The 24157-nt window shown below is 37.0% G+C and overlaps 1 protein-coding gene across 1 annotated transcript in view; it reads right to left on the bottom strand.

Moving 5' to 3' along the window:
- Window positions 1–440: 440 nt before the first annotated feature.
- Window positions 441–24157, bottom strand: part of LOC143647615 (uncharacterized) — a 70602-nt gene continuing 46885 nt past the window's right edge. Inside the window, exons 3-4 of the mRNA XM_077117468.1 lie at window positions 12894–13043; window positions 441–1534 (exon numbers count right to left, since the gene is read on the bottom strand). Coding sequence (XP_076973583.1) covers window positions 1450–1534; window positions 12894–13043 — 235 coding nt within the window. The 3' untranslated portion in view covers window positions 441–1449. The remainder of the gene's footprint in view (window positions 1535–12893; window positions 13044–24157) is intronic.

Genomic DNA, 24157 nt, shown 5'->3' on the forward strand with positions numbered 1-24157 from the left:
TCATATCAACGAAATGCATATTGGCTACCACCAAGAAAGACCGGGAGAGAGACACAGAGGAGGAGGGTAACTTAAGCTGATCTAAAAATTGTCAGTAAATCTATGTAATGAACTATCATTTGATGAAAAATAAAGATTCTCTAAATCTCACATAATTTACATTCACTGACTTAAGTAAATTATTTCTAAGAATTATCCTAAATTCAAGCATTATTTCTAAAAGAGAAATATCTGAGGGAGAAAGGAAGAAAAGGAATTTGTCTATCATTACTCAGCATTTTAACATTAGTATATTGACTGATTTTGAAGAAATTAGCAGCCTGGTTTCACAGATGAGGTAGTATTAGGTGCACTTTCAGATAAAGAATTGGGAATGAGACATTTATTCCATGTAGCTGCCCAATCCAGATGTTATATTAAACAATGAAGTTGGGTTTCAGTTCGGCTTGATTAGTCAAGTACCTTGACAGTCATAAAAAATAATAAAAGGCAGGATTCCTTTATGTGCCAGAACATTGTTGAAAGCTTTACACGTGTATCTAATTTAATACTAAAAATAGCATTGTTATAATTATTTTGCAGACAGGAACAACACTGATGCCTGGATAACCTGCTTACCTCCTTCAAGATCATCCAACTGTTAAAAACTAGAGTAGTGATTCCAAACCAGGCTACCTGACTCCAAAGCAGTGCACTTAACCACTAATCATATCCACAAGAGAATACCAGGGTTGTCCTTCTTTTTATTCTTCATATTCCTCCAGCTCTCCCTCTGTTTATTATGTTTACATACAGCCTTTGTTCATCTGTCCCTGAGTGCCTAAGCTACGCCTTCTTGGTAGCAGATTCGTCTGTATCCCAGCTGTCTTGTCCATCTGTAGCTCCAATAGCCACGTCTGCCCGTCTCTCCAGCCATCTTCTATGTTTTCCCTAAGTGGTTCTTCCATCCCAGCTGATCTTCTTTATCTAGCTGCCCTCTTTTCCTTGTCTACCAGAGAAGAACACTGACAGGTGATATCCATTTACAATCCCTTCACGTTTTCTCTGAAGAGAAACAGGCATGATTTGTTTCAGAACATTTAAAGGATGGAGAGTGGCTCTTGGCTGGGGCTGCCTAAGGAAGACCATATGCCTGACATAAATCCAGAGGAGAGTCCTGACCCTTGATCTCGTGTCCGCTTCTCTCAGACTTTTAATGGTAGCACAGAACCATTTCTTTGTCACTGTGTTACTCTCACACTGAAATGATGCATACAATTACCTGATACATTTCAAGACTCAGGGTTAAGTTTTATGTGCAAATGTAAACTATTTTGAAAAGAAAGATAAAGACTTCTCTTACTGATAATCATGCCAATAATTATATTGTAGACGTTCTTCTCTGAGATTAGTCTCTTTGTATAATGCGTATGGAAGGACTGGAGTGAAAAGATTGGTCAAACTCAGTTTCTATTGCATTGTTACCAGCGGTTTGTGACCTGCCCACACCAGCATCTCCAGGGAGACAGAGGATTTCAAATGCTGCATCACCAACCTGTTGCCAAGGAAACAAGAGGGCAAAAAAAAAAAAAAAAATCCTCAATGACATTCAATTTCAAGGCAGTCAAGACACCCCTGAAAGGAATTTCAATAGTTCTAGAAATAGGATTCTAATTATAAATTCTAAACCATCTCCTCTTACAACAGGTTATGCTGTCTGTTTAGATAACAGTTCTTCCAGTCATTATATTTACCAAGGCATATATTCCAGATGTCAAAATATCAAGAGCATTTTCCTGGAGAGAAGAAAGGCAAAGGGGAGAAATGGGAGCACATGAGAGAGAGGCTAGGGGAAGAGAAATAGTTAAAAGGTATAACAGTCTGTAAGGCTCAAAGTCCTAATCCCTAGCCTAAGTAAGTTTGGTCCAAATGTTATTTTACAGCAGTCAGATTTTAAATGTATTTATGAGTATTTGTATGAGAGCAGGGTGAAAAATTCTATACACATGCATATATTAGAAAGCATGAAACTTGGTCCCACACTTGTGTTTTTGATACCAAATTCAGGTACATGATTCACAGGGTAGAACCTGTGAGCCACTGATTTACATGACAGGCCCTCTTTCCCCCTCCAAAACGATGTATTTAATTCTCCCTATTTGTTTCATTGGTGCTTGTAACTTTCAAACATATAAAGGTTTAACTATAACGTGAGGTTTGGAGATACATACACGGTTGGGTGGAAGAGTGTAGAGATGTATAAGATACATATCTGTGAGTACATGGGTGGGTCTGTCAGGGTGGAAGCTGATTGCTCTGAATGCCCTGCCCAGAAAGCCCCACTGACCTTTCCTCAGTGATCTCTCCTGAGTTTCCAAACAGCCCCTTTCTCTCCCACTGCCCCTGTCCTTACCTACCACCCTCCTGCCCTCATGCGTTGCTCCTTGTGGAATTTCAGGTGCTTTCAAGTTGCTGGACTTCAGAACGACGTTCTCTGATGGAAGTACCCTTTCATTAGACCAGGGCTTCTACCTTTCACTCCTACCTGAACCATCAGGTTCTGATTCGGTAGTTCTGGGTCCCTGTAAGCTCTCGGGTTAGGCTAAGGTTGCTGGTCCGAGATCCTAGACTTCAAATCCCCTGAAGGCAGCAGGGGTTTCTGATTAACGCCCAGCACAGTGCTTGGCAGGATGTAGGTGTTAATATACTTTGATTACATGAGATTAGCCTGATGACATCTTTCTCTTCTCCAGGAAAGGACTTCAAAAGCTTTAGACGCCTCCAGAAATTCATGGCCCAACAGCAGTGTGGACTTTACTACTTTTATCAGAGATTGGTTACTTGGTCGCCACATCTATTTTCTCCTCTTCCTGAGCACAGAGCTGTTAGTCTACACCAGTCAGATTTTAAATGTATTTATGAGTATTTGTATGAGAGCAGGGTGAGAAATGTTTTCAGTTTCCCTTGCAGTCAAGTGTGGCCGTTTGAGTACAGGCACTAGAATGTGCGCAGAAGTGATACGTGTGTGTACGCACCCTCCCCACTCTCTAGTTTCCTCTTTCCCAGTAACAACTAAAGCCTGGGAGATGGTACAGCATAGAGGAAAGGACCAACCCACTGTTCAGATCCCCTATTTTAAATTTTACATGAAGGGGAAATGTTTATCATATTTTAACCTTTATGTATTTTTTGTTAAAGCAGCTAGAATTAATTTTATATCCCTCATAACTTATTATGTTGCGATTGTTACTTAATTGGCATGTGAGCTTTCAAAAGTATTAATTTTTTTCTGTCATCCCATTGCTTATTAAATGGATGGGCACACAGAAGGAACCCAATTCACATTTTTCATATAAATTAGTAAATGAAGATGGTTTTATTATATAATCTTTCAATCATTTTATTGAGCACCTGCTATAAATATCATTTCACTCTCCTGTCTCCATGAAAGAGAGAACTCTAGAAAGAATCGAGCTGTTTGAATTATGTTTATACCTCAGTTTCTTTTTTTGGGGGGGGTGCAGAATAATAATGGGTACAGAGAGGAGAAAAGAGATTAATTGGCATGCATAACCATTCCATGACAGATTTGAGTTCCATGAAAGATTTGTTTGTACAGAATGAAACAGAGACAAAGCAAAGAGTGTTAGAAAGTGAGTATATGCTTCAATGGACACTGAGTACAACTGAATGGAAAATTATGCCCTTTATAGGTAGTTAAGGGAAGTGCACACACATATGGAACATATATTATATGTAGCAAATATCTGATTATATAATCTACCTTTTATTTAGGTGTATACTTGATATTACTGTGCTGCACCTTACATACTTTATCCACAATTTTCACAACAATTCCTATAAAGTAAGTATTATTTCATTTTACAAATGAGAAAATCAAGCCTAAGAGAGGATAGGTGAATTGTCTTATGATTTTAGAATTCACATTCATCTGATTTCAAATCCCAGTTTATTCCCCACCTCTTCACACTAGTGGAATATCTGAAAACAGAATTTATCTTGGAAAATTCAGGACTTACTGTAGGTCCTGTCCTCCCTCCCTGATAGGCAGTGATGCTGGATGTGAGAAATTAGTTGAGACTAGCCCAGAGGGGTCAGGGGCACTATGTGAGGCCCATCATGTGCTTGCTGAAGCAGGCTGAGAGAAATCATTTGTTTCTTTATCATTAAGGGAAATGACAGCCATGATCATGTTGGGGAGCAAAACCATGTATCCATTTACCCCTAAACTTCTGCCTTTCCACTGAGCTAATCCTTTTCTTATACCTAAAGATATGGGTCAGGCTTTTCCAGAGCCTTTGTAAAAGAGAAGACTTTTGGTCCTGTTGTATTTCTTCGAGCTGATTTTTAAAACTCTACAATCAGGGTACAGGTAACTCAGTGTATTTTTTTAATGTATCTAATGACACATATTATAAAGAAAATCAATGTCTCCCAGTTTCCCAAATCTACTTTATCATTTAAAGAAAAATGTCTAAACTGTCCATTTAGAAAAGCTTCCTGCATGAAATCTATCTTAATATCCCATGCATTTTCTAACAGCTATCCTATGTCTTCTCCTGAGACCTAATCCCATCAAGCACCATTCTTTTCTTTTTTTAAATACAAAACATTCATAATTAGCATCACACAATTTATTATATTTGTATCATTCCAAGTCGTTTTGTGTATGTAAATCTTGTTGGCTTAATTGGATTGTGAGAGCAGGGAGCATGTTTGCCACAATAAGGTCCTCGAGGGCAGGACCAACACCTTTATAGGATCCTTGTAGCTCCTACAGCGCTTGTGCACGTACTAACTGCTCATAAAGATTTGGCAAAATGAAATACACTTCTCCTGCAGTCCCATATTGCCTGCTACAGTGTTGGGTCTATAGCAAAGTATCTACCAAGCTGAAACCCCAATACGTAGTGGCATAGTCTGAATTATTTATCATTTTCTCCTTAGCTCCTAGAACACTGACTGGCCCAAGGAAGATACCCAGTAAATACATGTTAAATAAACAAATGGATGGCATAAATGTTTATCGCATAGTTTGCCTGCATTTGTCTTTCATTTTTTCCATATCTATCAGAGTAATACAAAAGGCCCAAGATTTCAAATTCTAAGTGCATATAAATCACCTAGGAATCTTGTTAAAAAGTAAATTCCGTTTCAGAAGATCAGGGGTAGGGGTTGATTCAATAAGTGTAGGTGGAACAAACCTAACTAGATCTTAGATGCTGCCCAGGTGATTTTTAAAACACATTTTCAGTAGCAAGGATGCTGCAAAACCTATAAAAAGGGGGCTTATACATTTAAATGGAACCCTACCCCTGAACACTAGAAAATGTCTCTCATAAAATGAGGTTAAAGATCCTTATTTTCCAGCCTCTAGAGAAAAAAGTCCTGGGATGAGAAATCTTTTTACGCCAAGATGAGAATTATTCTAACTATTGAAACACCACCACCAATATACTATCAACCAGACCCACTACATAAGTATTGGTCACATTTAAATTTGTGTAGTCTAAGGGCTGATGAGATTATACCCGTAAACTAAGGTGAAGCCCAGAGAGGTTGATACCTAAAGACCAAATAATGGCGTTAACACAAAATGTGGGTAGATGACAAAGGGTCAGTAATGTTAATGCCAGGAGAAATTATTCAGATTACCAATGGCAAGGAAGATTTCTGACTACTGGATGAGAAAACAGAAATTTTCAGTGATGTGCAAAAGAGCTGCTCAATATTCACTTTTGAATTTGTTTTAGTGCTGATAAAATATATCAAAGGATATACAACTAACTGACTTGAGTTAAAGTCTTGATACCAAAGAGAAATTGAATATAATATTTAGCTCTAATCATACTATAGAGTAGGTAACATTTTAAAAATATTTCTTGTTTTTCAAATATTTTATTTCAGGTGCAAAGGTCTATAACCCACCATAACTAGCATTCAGAGAAGTATATTTATTAGCTATCATTTGACCACTTTTATATCTTCTTTTATTTTTTAAATATCTTCTTTTAAAATAATCTTTTCCAATTACGGTCACCATCTGTACCCTAAATATTTTTAAATATTAACTGGCAAGCTCCATGCTATGAAAACCATAAGTAAGTAGGTAATAACAGATTTTACTGATTATTAAGCAGTGTCATACTATATACTCAAAAGTCTAAGTGCTCCATTCAATTGTGAACGGAACTGATTTTTTCATTTGTTGTTACTGCAGTAGACGCCATCATAATCATCATTGATGCTGCTAGTCTGCAGAAAGGCATCCATTTTGGAAGCTCTGAGTACATTTTCAGAATGTGTAATCAAATCTACTTTACCCATTTGTAGACATCATAGAGCATTTTGTATCTGTTCAGGTAATACTTTGCTATTGAGTCCTGTGCATGCAACTTTACGTTGTGTCCAAGATGTAAATATGCCACAAAGGTGTCTGAACAGAGTTCAGTAGATAGTTGCATAGGATAGAATTTAGTAGATAATGCAAACTAGCAATGCCAGCCTCCTTTGCTTCTCAGATTCCTTACCTCTGGCCCTAACTCTCATTCTGGTCTTGATTTTTCATAACTTCACTCTCCCATTAGTGAATCTTGAGATAAGGGCAAGAAATTGTAGAGGACAGGAAAGAGAGCACTGGAGTGAAGGGAGAACTGGTAACAACAACAAAAAAAGAGTAAACTGAGAAGAAGCACTAGGTGGGAAAATCAGGGTCTACAGAGACGGACATTTTGTCTCTGGAGAAACAGGGTAGGGGAAAGAAAGGGATCTGGATACGGAGAAGAAATAAAGACTGTCTTGGTTGCCTCAAAAATTTCAAAACGGACTTAGACACAAGAAAAGTAAGCAAGCACACACATAAAAAAAAAAATGGCAGCCATTAGTGGTCTTTCACCCACTTTAATGTCCAAAACTAGTTCTTTGGAGATTTCAGTATTTGGATTACTGTCATTATTCCTGATGCTACGTGTCCTAATTCTGACAATTTCAATATCCACATGGATGACCCTTCGAATTCCCTCAGCTCAGATCCTTGTCTTCTCAGTTTTAAGAATCTCATTCTAAGACCACCATCACCACTACTTTCATCTTTGCAGTTCATTGCCTTTAGAACTTTGACCATAACAATCCTTGGTTGTCAATAGATATGTCATTTTTCCATTGTCCATCACCACTTTCAAGTCCATACTTCCCCCTCACATAGTTTAAATCCCTTAGTCCATCATTAGAATAGATACATTCCCAATATGTTTGCTCCTCCCTGGTTAATTTCAACTCTACATCAACTTCTTATCTGTTCAATATGACTAGAGAAAAGAACACAAAATATCTACTAGTATCCTTTAGCAGGTTTGGAAGGCGCCCATAATTCTCTGCATTTTCACTCTCAAATTCTCCTAGATGGCTATTTTATTCCTTCAAGTCTCCTCAAACTGATTACACCATCTCTTTTCCCATCCTCAATCCCAATTGATGGCCTTTCTTTCCAATTCACTGAGAAGATAGAAATAATCAGAGGAGAACTTCCACAAGCTTCCACCAACATGTTGAACAAACCTATTACAACTGTGTTCACATATTCTTTCTTGTTTTTCAGACTATGGTTTATATTCAAGGGGAGGGTTTTCCTTTATGAATTCCCTGTGCATGTGTAATTGATACAAATATTTTAGTAAATTATTTCTATTCCTGTTGCTTGTGCATATCTCAGCTAGCATCACAGAAAACAGTAAAAACATTATATCTAACTGGTGATTGAAGATTTTTTTTATCTTTTTTTGTTTGTGTGAAGGAATGAGTACTTAATTTTTTCTCTTGCATGCCATATCATGTGAGTTTTTAAAACTTCGTACAGTATTAATAAAAAACCTAAATATTAGAAACTTGCTAATTGTGCAGTTCTAATTAGAGTCAATTATGTGTAGAATGAATAATGGTATGTTAGATAAATAATATATTAAGTTTGAAATCAGTGACCATTCAATAAACATTTGTTGAGCATGTATTAAGTACTAAAAGGAGAAAAATAAGATTTGGCCTTGCTATTGAGGAGCTTATAGCCTAGTGTTGTGATTCTTACCATTTAGTATAGACAATCACTTGCGGAACTGGCTAAAATGGAGATGCTGAGGCTCTACCCAGAAAGAATGTGATATAAAGAGAATGGGAAAGGGACCAGAAATTTGCATTTTAAATGAACAGCTTTTTTGGTTTGCTAAAGCTGATGAAATGTAATATACCAGAAATGGGTTGGATTTTACAATAGGACTTATTAACTTACAAACTTACGGTTCTTAGGTCATGAAAATGTGCAAATCAAGGCATCAACAGGACAATACCTGGAATCTGAAGACAGGTACCAGCATCTCGGACACCTCTGTCATGTGGGAAGGCACATGGCATGTCTGCTGGTCTCCCTCTTCTGAGTTTCATTACTTCCCATTTCTGGTGTCAGTGGCTTCCTCTCTGAGCTTCTGCATGATTCTCTCTTTTAGCTCTTCTGAGGCCTTTTTTCTGTGTCCTTTCTCTATCCTTCATCCTCTTATAAAGGACTCCAGTGAGAGGATTAAAACCCACGTTGAATGAGGTGGGTCACATCTCAATTGAAATAATCTAGTCCAAAGGTCCCACCTACAATAGGTCTACTCCTCCAGAAATGGATTAGTAGATCTTTTTTTGAACATGATCTTTTCTGGGGCATCTACACTTCAAACCATTACAGCATCTCAGGAAATTCTAATGCAAGTGGTCCTGTGACCTTGCATTAAAAAATGCAGGTCCATTAGGATAAACAGATAAATGAGCAAGGAAAGTAAAAAATGTACTGTTCATTATAACAAAGATATTGTAGTAGAGGCCCATCAACTCACTGTCTGGAGAAGTTAGGAATGGTTCCTTAAGAATGAACCACTGGAACAGGTCCCTGAAAAATGTATGAGCCTATCAGGTGAAGAAGAGGAGAAAGACCATCACAGAGCCTGTACAAAGAAAGGTGTTATAAGTGGGTTGATGGCATTCAGAGAATGGCATGAGTCTGAATGAAATGGCTCAGTGTGAATGAGAAAACCCAGTGTGTGGAGTACAGAAACAGAAAGTGTGGCCATAAAGTAAGTTGGTCCTCAGTCTAAGAGTTTGTATGTTCTAACTATAAGCATTGGGAAACCAAAAGAGGTTTATAGGCAGGAGACAGAAATAATTGAATTATTTTGAGACATGTCTATCTCACTGCACTATAAAGGACTGACTAGAGAGAAAAGAGACTGGTGGCTGGAAGAAAGACACAGTACTCTGTAGTAATCCATGAAGCGACGATTACAGTAGTGGCAGTGCAGTTGAAAGAACAGAGGGTATTTAGAGGACATATCTGATGTAAACTTTAAAGGATACTATGGTAAGGGAAGCATTGTGAGAAAAAAAAATTGTCTCAAGTGACATTAAACTTTCTAGTCTAGACATTAAATAGATTCTGAATAATGTAGATCTAGAATAATGAAAATGGAGCAGATGGGGAGTGAGGTGAATTGAGAGGAATCAATCATTAATTCAACTTTACACGTGCTTAGCTTGGAATATTTGGAGAAAATCTTGATGGACATATTCAGTAGGTGATCAACTATGTAGATCTGATTATCTGATTTGTGTGCCTGAACTTCAAAATGCCACTACTGTCCAACAGTTGCTCAAATAGAAGGCTATGAATCATTCTTGAGTCTTACATTTTCCTCACCCTGTACATGACATCCAGCATGAGGTCCTATATATAATCTACCCACTTCTATCTACATCTACTCCCATCAGCTAGCCCAGTTACCACCATCTCACCTTAGAACGTCAGTAGCTTCTTAACTGATCACTAAGTCCATTCGTGCCTTCCTGCAATCTATTTTTCTTGGCACCAAGGGTAATAGTAAAATGTGAATCAGGCCATACCAACCTTTTGCTTAAAATAATTCAATGACTTCCAGATCCACCTAGAATAAAATAATTTGTCAGGGTTTCCAAATTCTGCATCATCTAGCTACTGCAATCCCACATGACTTTCTCCCAGTTCATTTTCATCCAGTCACATAGGTCAGCAAGAATTTTCTACCTAATGAACTTAGCTCATGCTATTCACTTCTAGCATAGTCTTCCTCTGATTCCAGGCAAGGCTGGTTCCTTTTCATCATTCAGTTTCTGTCCAAATGTCACTTCTTCAGGGAATCCACCCTGACCATCCTATCTAATAGTTGGTTTTCTGTATTCTCACTTTCATCCCCTTGTTTCCTTCATAAAAATCATCATGACACATAATTATTTTATTTACTCACTTGTTTGCTTGGTTTCTGTCTGTCTTTCCATTAGATTTTCATCTCTCTGAAGTCAGAAACCATGCTCTTCTTACATATTTTTTGAATTCTCTGCTTCTAGTTTTGTGCTTAGATGATAGTAAATGCTCATTAGATATTTATTGAATGCATCAGTGAATGAATAACTTATTGCAAGAAGATATAGAGATAGATTCACTAGTTTATTAACAGTAGTTGAAGGCTTAAAAGTAGGTAAGGTAACAAAAACAGCCTGTGGTTGAGGAGAGGACCACGAACAATAATTTGTAGAAGTAGAACCCTAATACTTAAGGCACAGAGAGAAGACAAGGAGCCTGTTAACGTGAGAGAGGAAGACATTCAGGGTTTAAGAAAAGAGACTGAAGCCTCAGAAAAATGGAAGGGTATGCAAAAATGCTGTGCCCTCCACTGGATGCCCACCACAATTCCTCGTATGTAGTAGGGACTCAAAAAATATCTCTGAGATGAAAAATGAAAGGAAAAAGGAAATGGGTTCATCAGTAGGAAATAAAGAAAGATAAGATTCTAGTAATTAAGTTGGGAAACCCTATGTTCATTGGTGAATATCAAGCTCTTAGAACAATGTTTTGGAACAAAGTAAAGAAAATGAGTATTGAATTTTTTTGAAGCTTCAATTTATAGGCAAAAAGAACTGCTTTTTAGAATACTTGGTTCTTTACTGTGTCCAGATAATGAAAGTATTACTGTATTATCAAATCAACCCATTGTTCTACCAGTGAATCACTGGACATTGAGTGGTTCTAAGACTTATTTTCAATCATCCCTCCAGATTTACTATGTGATCTGGCGATAGGTTTAAATGTCAGCAGCCATTATTTAGTATTCAGTCTGTCAATGGAAACCAGTAGTTCAAATTCTTTTATGTAAGAATAACAAAGATGAGAAGACTTGATTTTGACTTTATCATTGTAACACACAGCCCTTCCCACTCACTGAAGCTATGTTAGAGAACATGTTATTTCATGAGGAATTCATTTATAGCCAAGAGACTTTTTTAAACTTCTCTGCAGATCTAAGGTCCCCCAGCTGAAAGAAATCTGCAAACCAGTAGAACTGGAAGAGTATTAAAAAATACTTCATTCCTTTTTATAACTTAGACTATGCTACAAAGACTTTAGCTTTTTTCATCATTTACTTTTCTTCAGCTTTTCTGAGAAACCGATCTGTTTTTATTTCCTGAATTCAGTAGAGAAATATGAAATTGATTTTTCGTGTTTCTGATGGCTGAACTTTTGCATAGTTCATCTGAATATATTTTTGAGCTGTTCTTCTTTATTAAATCTGAAGCTGGAAAGTTTAAAATGGGCTAATGTTTATATATTTCTTGATATTGTGGAAAATGCTTCAGGCAAAATAAACTAAGGCGTTAAGGGATAGTAATGGGGAGGAAAGAGACAGTGAGTTGGTTAGTGTGGGGGCACGGTTGAGGAAAATGATTGGTAAGGAAAGTATTAGAAATTTTGGTAACATTTTGGGGAAGAAATAACTGCCTATGGCTATATATGCATGTGGAGAGTGAAAATTTTAACACCAAAGAATTATACATCTGATTTTTTCTTAACAGGTGTGTGTCATAGATTTAGATGCCAAAAGATTATCACTGTAAGTGGGATCAGAATCAAAAAGACGTCAGTATCAGGACATCGGCACACTGAGACTGTGGGATAGAGGAGCTGTATGCTGTGACTATTCGCCGTTGATTGGTCAGCTGCTGTTTCCATGGCAATCCATATACAGCACAGCACAGGCCTTCTCTCTTTCCTATCCTGCTTTACCTCCATTACATAGCAAAGAATGCCAAGATTAATAAACATAGATACTTAGTAAATGTAACATGGTACTTTGTTTTCATGGCTGATTATTCTAACTGTAGAATGCCTGTGAACTATAGCACACACTAAAATGCTGGCTAAGCATCAAAGAAAACTTATCGTTTTGTCATATAGTTAGCAAAAGTGACATTTATCTAGATAATTTCTTAGATGTACTATACAGATTTAGGAAAATTATGGATGTGGCTTTAATGTGGAAAGAGTCAACCCTTGAAGGTTTATTTAAATTTCATTTTTCCATATATTTGGATTTTGCATGTAGAATGAACATATTTATCTGAAGTGTGTTTGGCATTTGAGCAATTATTGTAAACTAAAACTAGCCTTCCATATTGCAAATGTGAAAAGTGATAAGCACTGTTCCTCTGAAACTTGAATCAGGAAGATATTTTTCTTCCAGATAGTTTGTTGCCACTGTTCCTTTCTCCAAATGTAACACAAAATTCCTGGGTTCTTATTGTAGAGGGATTTGCTGCTGTAGTGGAATTGGTCATCTGCTATCCACTCACCCTGTTTTTTATCTTTGGGCGAAGTACTCCATCCACACTCTGAGGCCAGGTGCTTTGGGACAGCTCCAAGGGTAGGTGAGTTTAATCTAATCTGGCCATCAATTAGTGTTTTAGATTCTCCTGGTGAGTTGATCAAGGATGCGAATAGGGTCAAGGCCAACCCAGGAGCCAGGTCCAAAGAGAGTTAATTCTAGAATGTTTACCTGAGTAACCAGAAAAGAGGCACATTCCATACTGTGGACTTGGGTCCAGGAAGATGTGAGCCGGGGGCAGCCTGAGACCACCATGTAGAGAAAATCTGCCTGGGAATGAAGCTACAAGGAGGACGACTGAGATGAGAGATGGAGAGAGAGCTGTAAAATAAGAATCAAAATAGTGCTTTCTGGGGGGCACAAGGGTAGTTGAGTGGTAGAATTCTCACTTGCCATGTGGGAGACCTGGGTTTGATTCCTGGTCCATTGCACTTTGCAAAAAACAAACAAACAGCAAAACAAACAGATAAAAATTCAACAAACGGTGCTACAATAATGGGATGCTTACATGGAAAAATTATGAAATATGACCCCATCATACAGCATACAAAAAATATATATATAGAATGCTGTGAGGGTTAAATGAATTAATGATATAAAGCACTTAATCATATAGAGGCACTTGGCATATAGAATGTGCTCAATAAACGTTAGCTATTATTACTATTAACACTGCTTAAATCCCTGACTCAAACCATACCTAGAGTCAGGCCTTATCCTGATGTTTTCAGTTATATAAACCAAAACCTTCCCTTCCCCACTTTGCTTGATTTAAGTCAATTTGAATAGTTTTAATTGATTTTCTGTCACCTATAACTTGAAAAACTCCTGATCAAAAATATGTATGTTTTGATCCATATTTCAATATACATATATTAAAAGTAGTACATAGTAATTGTGGTAGTTTGATTCAGTTGTCAATTTGGCCAGGTGAAGGTACCTAATTTTGTTACTGTAGACATGAACCAATAGTATGTGAATCTCATCTGTTGCTGATTACATCTGCAGCTGGCTAGGAGGCTTGCCTGATGCAATGAGTGCTGTTTGACTTAATTGGCTGGTGCTTAAATGAGAGAGCTCAATGTAGCACAGTCCAAGCAGCTCAGCATTCCTTATCTCAGCACTCGAAGCTCAGCCTAGGCGCTTGGAGATACAGAAAGAAGTCAACTTTTCCCAGGGAAAGTTGTTGGAACCCAGGGGCCTGGAGAGAAGGCCAGAAGAGATCACCTTGTGCCTTCCCACGTAAGAAAGAACCTCAGTGGAAAGTTAGCTGCCTTTCCTCTGGAAAACTAACAAAATAAATCCCCTTTTATTAAAAGCCAATCCATCTCTGGTGTGTTGCATTCTGGCAGCTAGCAAACTAGAACAGTAATCTAGAACACACTCTTTGACTCAGCTGTTCTATTATAGCAATATATCAGAAAAATGGATGGAGTTTGTTCCCAAAGACAATCATTATAATGTTATTTATAATAATGAAAAAATTCAAACATCCAAAAAGTCCAACAAAACAGGGAAGAAATAAGATTAAACTGATGTCTATTAAGCATTTTTAATGTATTAGCATATGATGTTATGTTAAAGTTTTAGAAAAACAGAACATAGAGGATATATTTATAGTATATCTATAAACAGTACAATCTCAAATGCATTAGGTATATAAAAATAAGTCTGGAAGGAATAACATGGATAATGGGAGCTGCTATCTATGAGTCTTAGGACTATGGGTAACTTGAATTGCTTTGTTTTCACTTTTCTATAATTTATAAATTATTTATAATAAGTACATCTTAGTGTTCTACTTTGCTAGCTGCCAGGATGCAACACACCAGAAATGGATTGGCTTTTAATAAAAGGGGATTTATTTTGTTAGTTCTTCAGTGGAAAGGCAGCTAACTTTCCACTGAGGTTCTTTCTTACTTGGGAAGGCACAGGATGGTCTCCACTGGCCTTCTCTCCAGGTCCCTGGGTTTCAACAACTTTCCCCAGGGTGACTTCTTTCTACATCTCCAAAGGCCTGGGCTGAGCTGCGAGTGCTGAGATGAAGAATGCCGAGTTGCTTAGGCTGTGCTATGTTGCACTCTCTCATTTAAGCACCAGCCAATTAAGTCAGACGTCATTCATTGCAGCAGGCATGCCTCCTAGCTGACTGCAGATGTAATTAGCAACAGATGAGGTTCACATGCCATTGGCTTGAGTCCACAGCAATAGAACTAGGTGCCTTCACCTGGCCAAGTTGACAACTGAATCTAACTACCACACTTAATATTTAAAATTATTTTTCATTACCTACATATTTATGAAACTCTATATACACCAAAAAATAGATATGTTAGTATTGTGGACATATGCTTAGAAAAAGGAACTTAAGAAATCATAGAGACATAAAGAATCTTAGAAATGTTCTCTAATTCTATCACTTTTCCAGACGAGGAAGCTGAGATTGAGAAGTTGTAACTTACTCATCTCACAATATTTGGCAGGTAATTGAAGACTCAGAAGATATGGCTGTGAATCATATTTCAGATATTTCATTTAATTATAAGATACTTTTTCTGCATGTGGCAGAGAGCGTGGACACACAGATCTAAACTTGCACCTGGTTTCCATGGTAACTGCTTTTGGGCTTTTAACATCAATACCACCTGTTGTCTTGCAGACAAACCTCCAAATGACATTTAACGTTGCAGATTACATCATCATCATGTAGAGGATGCATGGCCCCCATCTACAGATAGCATTCCCCCACTGTCCTGCTTCTCACTGGTGTTTGGTACACATTAACATATATTTAAAATAACCTTCTTACCATGTCTTCACATACACAGCTATATTGCCTACATTTTAAAACATCAAATCCTGACTATCTCACACAGTTATACTAACATGGAGCTCACAGCCAGACATAACTGAACATTACATGTAGAACTATGCCACATATTTCATTTGATATTTGAAGATTCTCAAAATTGCATCATCGTTAAAATTCCTTCACACAAGCTCTCTGGTTTTCTGCACTTGCACAAGAACACACACACAGAGTCACACTTCTAAATATATCAAGTTATTTTAGAAATTGTGCAAACCCTTTTTCTCTGATTCATTTTTAGCTTTCCTACTTGCAAGCAAACCAGCTGTTGGGGAAGACATAGGGATATTCCTTAATTAAAATGATTTCTCATTGCTCTGATTTAAAGACCCTGAATTATGATTGGAAGATTCCCCTCAACTCTTCCCCAGCATGACTTCCTTTGCAAATTCAAAAGAATTTTCAGAAACTAGCTTATTTAGGCTTTAACATCCCTTGGATATATGTGATTAAATGCTTAAGGTAAGAAAAGATTCAAATGAATTTTGAAAAAAAATATGATCAGCATAGTATATACAGCGAAAGAATGTGGCTCACAGTCTAAAACAATCCATTGAATAAAAAACGTTTCATCTAGTTAATACAGTGGATGTATTTTCTTTTTTTTCCATTTGCTACTCAACACTTAGTTTTCCCTATTGAGAAGTTAACCCGGCTTTCTGTCTCCATATCTAAGTTAGGGATTCTGAGTAGTAGATCAAGTTCTGTCTGTCAGTCTCAACTTGTAATGTCCACGTTACTTTTCTTTTTGGGGTGGGGAGTGGTGCACGGTCTGGAAATCTAACCTGGGTCTCCTGCATGAAATGCGAGCATTCTGGCACTGAACCACCCATGCACCCTCCATGTTATTTTTTAAAAGCATGATTTCCCTCTCATTCTGCTTTACTCTCCCCTTTTATGTCTTTATTGTGAGACAGCTGAAATAAGATAAGCTTTGAAAATAACAGGACTAGTTAGAACCCCTGTTCCACTACCCATTAGCTAAGTAACTTCATGCTTATCTGCAGATGTACTTGCCTCACATAGTAAAGTGAGGATGAAATGTGATAAGGCATATATTACCAGGCACTTGCAGATATTATTTTCCTGTCCTTTCCCCACTTCCAAGGTTTTCTAGGATCCTCGGTTGTAGATTAGAGTAGTCGCCTCTTGGCAGCACTCAGAAACCCAGTACTCCTTCCTCCCACACAGCTGGTTCCTGGATTTTGTCCTTAGCTCCACTTTTTTTTTCTCACTAAAACCAAAGGGGTGGCAACAGCAACAGAAGTGATCCCTAAGCTTCAGGGAAATGCAAAGTATAACCCCCTAAAAAACAGAACTGCTAGGCCAAAACTATGTCAGATCCCTGACAAGAATCATTCGAAATAAGATGAAAGGAGATGGTATTTGCAAAGTGTTTAGCATGGTGCCCAGCACACAATAAATGCTCAGTGAATGTTATCCATTTCCATAAATTATTTTTGGAAGGAATAGCTAAATAGTTCAGTAAGGGCACCACTGGCTGTTTAGACGTTCACTATGAAATGAACTGATAATGATGATGATGATGAACTTGAAACCAACTTCTGGTTAAATAGGAATTTGCTGAGATGAAATTTCAGATGAAATGTGAAGCATAGACTATCTCACTTCTCTCAAGAAGGAGAAGTAGAATAAACTAAATCTAGATATAAACCACAATATAGACATTTATGGCACCCTCAGCTGAAGTCAGCACAGAATGACCCCTAAGTTCCTTCACTTTAAACTTTAGAAATATTATTATGAGATATAATAATCTCTAATGCTAACAAGACTAAAAGATGGAGTTTATTTGATTTTAGCATGACAGTCTTAGGTACAACACTGTCAACTTCACCATTAAAATGAGAATTTAAAAAAAAAACCAGTAGAATCAAAAGAAAATACTTAATTACTCTTTTGAGAGCTAAAGATCAAAGTTGCTCTTTAGGCCAAATGCTCCCACTGTAATCTGAAGGAATATTTGTGATATTCGATAACATTGTAAAGGTCAGAAAAGCCAAAAAGATCACCTAGATCAGGGACTCTTAAGCTGGAGGCCACAGCATAGGTTTGGGGAGATTCTGCAAACCCTGTGAAATTATGTGCCAGAAGTTGTGTGTATGTGGGAGGGATGAATTTCTGGAAGTTAGAAAACTGGAGGTGGAGAGCAGGGCTCTGACTTTGCTTTCTTCCCTGTACAAGGATGTGGCTGAGCTGATGCCATGTGATACAAGAGTAAAAGATCAGCTCTTTGCGAAAATTTCCTCCACTGGAGGCTCCTATGTGGTGACGCAAGCCCTGAGTATAAAGGGGAAATGATACAGCAAGAATTCCTCCTCTTGGTGCTTGCTTCGGGGGCACATATACTAAAATAGGAAAAAACAACAACAAAAAAAGAATTCCTTCTCTTGGATCAGGTCAGATCCTAATTTATGCAAATGGCGTCATCAGCTCCCTTTTAGGGACCTGGGCCCAAGGAGAACTACACTGAGATAAAGGGTATCTGTTCCTGTTCTGTGTGACTGCCTCACTTCCAAAAATGTCTTGTATTTTTGGATAAATGAATGAGAAATTCAATCTAGCTTTGTAGAGCATGCCTGCATGTGTGTGGTTGCTCCTTGATAATCTATAATATTGCAGCACACATAAATCTGAGAAGAGGCTCCAGATTTTTATTAGATTTTCAAAGAATCCATAAACGTAAGTGGTTAAGAATCACCAAGCTAGAAGAATAATTTTATAGATTTGGGACGTGAAGTCTTGGAGATGTTAGGGGCTTCCCAAGGACGATAGGCACAAGCGGGACTGGAAAACACTTCTATTCATGTTTGGTTCACCACTTTTGCCAGTAAACCTAGGAGCCTCAGGAATAATCAGGGGAACTAATATCTCTATCACCCTACTTTAAATCAGAAGCCACAGTAATTGCACAGTTTGTTTCTCTAGTTCCCCTTAATCTTCGTTTCAGAGAGAACATGATAAGATAACAGAGCCAAGGCACTAATCACACAGTGGACCTTAGAAGAAGGTATAAGTACATGGATGTATATAGTAGGACATCTTCTGCTTTTACTCAGTGAATAGACCACAGGCATGAAAACTAACATTTCTTGCTGTCAAGATGTTTTCCTGGAAAAACCATTACTCTAAACACTATGAGACAGCAGCTAACAAAAGCTTTTGCATCTCCCTCTTGGTTTTAGCTGCATCATGGAATATCTGGGTGGTTAAAACTCTTCTGGTAGATTTGTGCTTTCATGTCCACCAGGCTTTTCATTTCTCTCTCTAATGGGTTGAACCACAGAGACTGTTCCCAGAGTTATTCCAAGGAAGACCATTTATCACTTTGACAGAACCATTTCACTAAAACAACACGTCAACCCAATGGTTCTTTCAGGTCTCTCCTCCTTCACCTGTCTTGCTATTGGTCTTGGTTTACTCCATATCTGTTTCCCTCCTTTTATCTCACCACCTCTTCCTGTTTTGATCCATCTTTCTGGCTTCCTTCTCTTATCCATCTTTCCTCACAGATTAAATGAATGTCTAACTGAGGCGACTAAGTCACATATTTTGATAAAGAACTTACTGAACTATTCATTAGCATGGCAACAAAAAGGGCTTTCTGGGATATAAGAAGATATAAAACATGCTATTCTAAAGTCACACAAATGGCCCATTTTGTACAGTGTTCATGTTTTACAGAGTAACAGCAGGATATTTATAGAAACACATGGTAGCTCTCTATGAAATCAAATTATAGAAGGCAAAATATATTCTGAACACTGTCAACTTCCCCTTCATGACCCATTCCAACAGAAATACCACATAACATTTATTGTGCACCTACTATATGTCAGGCACTGTACAATGTATTGTAAGTGCATTTTCTTATTTAAATATTACAATTGTATAAAGTAGTTGCCATTATCATTCCCATTTTACACATGAAGAAAAAGATTTAGATTTAATTAGGTAGTAAGGACTAGAGCCAAATTCTAACCAGGTAGGTCTATCTTCATAGCCAATTTATCTACTATGTATATTGCATGAGTACATTTAAGACATTTAAGCAAACAAACACAAAAAGTTTCAGTTTTAACTACTTCTTGGTGGTTATTATTATTATAACCATAGTATAATTGTTTCTATGTGCTTCTCAGGAAATTAGTGTTTTCAAATTTAGTAATCTAATTAATCGGTTAGCATTTGGTGAATGAGCCCACATTCATTTTATTCACCTACTCTTTGATTAAATTTCAAATGTTTCAAATCAATTTCTGCCATTTCTCCTCCTGAGTGTTTAGATTATGTATTTCTTTAGGCAAAAAAAAAATTTCTCTGTTTCTTGTTATTTTATTTGTCCTTCTGTTAACTCATTAAAACCCTCATCCATCCATTCATTTATTCATTATACAAAAATTTAGCAAGTACTTATGATATAAAAGACATTGTCTCAGTGCTAAATCAGATATAAAAATTGAAGGGTCTCTGTCCCTAAGGAATATACAATATAATAGGGAAGGTAATTCAAATTCAGACTCATAGTACAATATGATGCTCATTTCAAGTCACCTGAGTCCTTGCAGTGTTTGGTTGCTAACACTGTTGGGTTTAACACAGACAATGGTTACTTCCATTAGCTGTTCTAATGGTGCTAGAATTCACATTGTGCTGTTAACAGGTACAACAAACTGAACTGATCTTTAGGGAAGAGGTGACAGTGATTATCAGAAATTTTTTCTAATGTTCTGAGAGCCCAGCACACAAATTGGGATATTACTCATATTTTACGTGTCAAAGCTCATCTTCTAAAATCACTACATATTTACACTGTTTTATATCACCCTTATACAGTTATCTTCAGTTTGATAGAACTGGCTTGTTTTCCCCCCTCCTTTCATTTCACAAAAGAACAGAGATAGATTCTTTGGAACAATTGAACCTTAATTCTCAGGATTCAATGGCGCACACTACAGAAAAAGGGACATTACATAAAAGTTCGCATACTGAATGATAAGACATCAGTTTTATCGGGTGATAAAATTCTGTCCCTTCCAACACTCCCAGGCAGGAAAGGGGTAGATTCTTCTCTATGGAAACTGAACTAACCTAGAAAAAACCCTCCAGACTTGGGGTTGCTCAATAAAAAGCTTGCTGGCCAACATAACACCTTCCAGGAAAACCCACCAGCAGCAAAATCCCCCCATCTGCACTAAATTTCTAATCAACTTTTTAGTGCCATCTTTTAACATGGAAAATATGGTCAATGAAGCTTTTGAGGAAAGTTCCCGGTATAAAACTTGAAGAACCAACAAACAAGCCAATAAGAGAAACTTAGAGGAGAAAGAGACAGAATTACCATTAACATCCTCAGAGAAGTAAGAACTTATATTGTTTACATAAAAATTACATTATTAAAATGTCAATCAGAGAACACAGAGCTCTTAGTCAGTAAAGGTAACACAATAGGAACAAAAATAGTCAATAGAAGAATTGGAAGATAATAAGCCTGAAGAAGCTTCCCAGAGAGTGGAACAAAGTACAAAGAGTTGGACAAAAAGAAGGAAAATAAAAACTGGAAGATAAATACAGGAGATCCAAAATGTAATTAGTAAGAGCCCCCCCAAAAGAATACAGGGATGGGGAACAATTTCTCGAAGAAGTAATACTAGAGTTTTTTCTAGAACCAAAAGACATGAATTTCAAGCCCATTGAATCCGCAGAATAGTAATTGAAAAAAGAAAAGATATACCTTCAGTGAAATTTCAATCACTAGGAGTAAAGGCAAAGTCCTTTCATCCAAAAAGAAAAAACAGGCACATAGACTATCAGGAATAAGTATAATCTATTAGTCAGGGTTCTCTAGGGAAACAGAATGAGCAGGAGATATCTGTAAATATGAGATTTATTAAAGTGTTTCATGCAACTGTGGGGATGCAGGGGTCCAAACTCTGTAGGGCAGGCCATGAAGCTAGTAACTCTGATGAATGTCCTTAGCGAACTCCATAGGAGAAGCTGGCTGGTGAAAAAGTGAAAATTCTCTCTTCTCCCTTAAAAGTCTTCAATTGATTAAATCCAACTGATAAGATTTTCTCATTGCAGAAGACAACCTTACTTGATAGTAGACGTAATCAGACCGATGATATAATAAACCAGCCTTCTGGTTTATTAACAGGCCATGAAATATCCTTGCAGTAACAGTTAGGTCAGTTCTTGCCTGACCAGACAACTGGGCACCATCACGTGACCAAACTGACACCAGAACCTAACAATCACAAATAGTTTCAGACTGTTTAGCAGCCACATACAAGAATCTAGAATATAATGGAGATCTGCCTTCAAAGTTTTGATGAAAACATGTTTGGTCTAGAATTCTTTACCAAGTCAAGCTAGGTAGCAAGTGTAAAGGGAGACTAAAAAGTTTTTCATGAAACTGTTAGAGGTTATTCTTCTCTAAAATGAGTGTTAAACCCAAGAACGATGAAGACAGGGATTCAATAGGGTAGAGGCAAAGACAATCCCTATGATAATTGCGAAGGGAAAGCCCTAGGTAGGCTTTGCAGCAAAATCAGAGAGAAACAATCTGACTGGAGTGGAACAGAGGGTTCCAGGAGGCACAGCACCAGAAAAACATATTAGAACTGTTGGAATATCTAACAGGTCTGCACATGGGGAAAATGGAAAGATGCTTTATAGACTCATTGGAGAATGTGGGAAGACTTAGTCAGAGGACGTCGCAGTATATGGAAAAAATATATATGCGAAAATTTGATAACTCCAGAAAAGAAAAACTTCTATAAGGAAGAAAATGTAACAGTTCAGTATTTGGCAGTGAACAATATTCATAGTTTTTATAATAAAACCACTAAATATGGACATGCAAGGCAAGTCATACCCCTGGATTAGGGAATTAGATTAAAGATGTTACATTTTCAAATTGATCTATCAATGCAATCTATCCTCATCAAAATACTATAGCAATTTTTAAATGCAACTTTGTACTCTTTGATTTTGTAATCCCATGTCTTGGTATTATTTCTACAAAATATTACAGGTACAGTGATATTTGTTGTAACATTTTTTAGTACAGCAAAAGATTGATAGAGACCTAAATATGATAGAAAGTGACCTTCAAGAAATATTTTTAAGGACAGAAAGCAAAGTACAGAACAGTATAGAGAGTATACTATCACTTGTGAAATAAAGAGAAGGATTATGTGTTTGTGTGCGCTTGCATGTGTTTGGACATGTAAACACACAAATCTATATAAAAGTATTTGCTTATCTGTATGTAAAGCATCTGTGGTCATTGATAATATTGGATTCTCCAGGGATGGAATGGATGAATAGCTGGGTGACAAGAGTGGGATAAAGGCTTTTCATGTATACCCTTTTGGGGCTCTTGAGTTTTGAACCATATAACCATGCTTCAATAAATAAATCAAAATATTAGAAGAAAATCAGCCAACATATGATGGCTTTTCACAATTGGTTCTAGGACTCTCTGAATTGGTTAATTCATTAATATCCAATATTATCAGTGTGAAGCATGTATTCTCAAACAGAACTCATATGTCCATCCTTCCATAGCATTGTGAACATTATTCTGTTTTAGCGTTTATCACATTGTTTTATAGTTGGCTACTTCTATTTCTGTTTCTCCTACTAGAATGTAAGGGATAGATAGAGATTCATAGATTCATTCATTCATTCATTCATTCATTCATTCATTAACTAAATGCTCCAAGGAGGTGTTTGTTTAACCCAGTATCATCTTATGATGAATTCAGTGCAAGGCTTTTTAATGGATGCGTGAATAAATGAATAAGTGAATTCAGCAAATCATCATCTGGTTCCAGATGATAGCTCCTTAAAATCAATATTGTGCATAATCCTAAGGCCTTCCAGAAAATATTAACTAAAGAGAATTTCTTTTTTGTCTTGCCAAAGGTATGATGCAATTATATTGAATATACCTTCCAAATCTTTTGTGAAGAAAATCCTTAATTTATCTGCAGAAATATTAAACACATTTATTCAGATACAAAAGGGACCCTAAAATTCCTTCAAGTGTTATTTTATAGCTTTTATTCATGGTTTATTTGCATATTTACAAATATAATTGCAACGAACAGAATAGATAGGCATAAGCAATTAATATGTTTAATGTAAAACATTTTACAATTGCAAACCATCATGCATCACTTGGGCAAAGTCTTTCCTACATTAGCCCTGGGAAATAAAAGATATCGGTGGAGAGAAAAAGCGTGGAGCATGGGAAACTGATTTGTACCAAGGTCATGCAATATGTCAGTAGCACCATCAGATTTACCTCAAATCTGTGTTCTCAAGTCAATGTTGTATATATTCCATCTCTCAAATTAAAAACCATATTTATGATAAGAGTGAAAAATCATAAATAAATACTGATAAACTCTGACCCAAATGGCTTTGATAAGAGGAGTTGTGGTATTAGAAGAACTGAGTCAAGTCCTAGTTAGGGGCTCACTATGTACCTGCACAACAAGGGGTAAATTCCTTAAAAACGATGTGTAGGGGTGAC

Source organism: Tamandua tetradactyla, chromosome 10 (genome assembly GCF_023851605.1).
Source record: "Tamandua tetradactyla isolate mTamTet1 chromosome 10, mTamTet1.pri, whole genome shotgun sequence".
In the NCBI taxonomy this organism is placed as follows: Eukaryota; Metazoa; Chordata; class Mammalia; order Pilosa; family Myrmecophagidae; genus Tamandua; species Tamandua tetradactyla.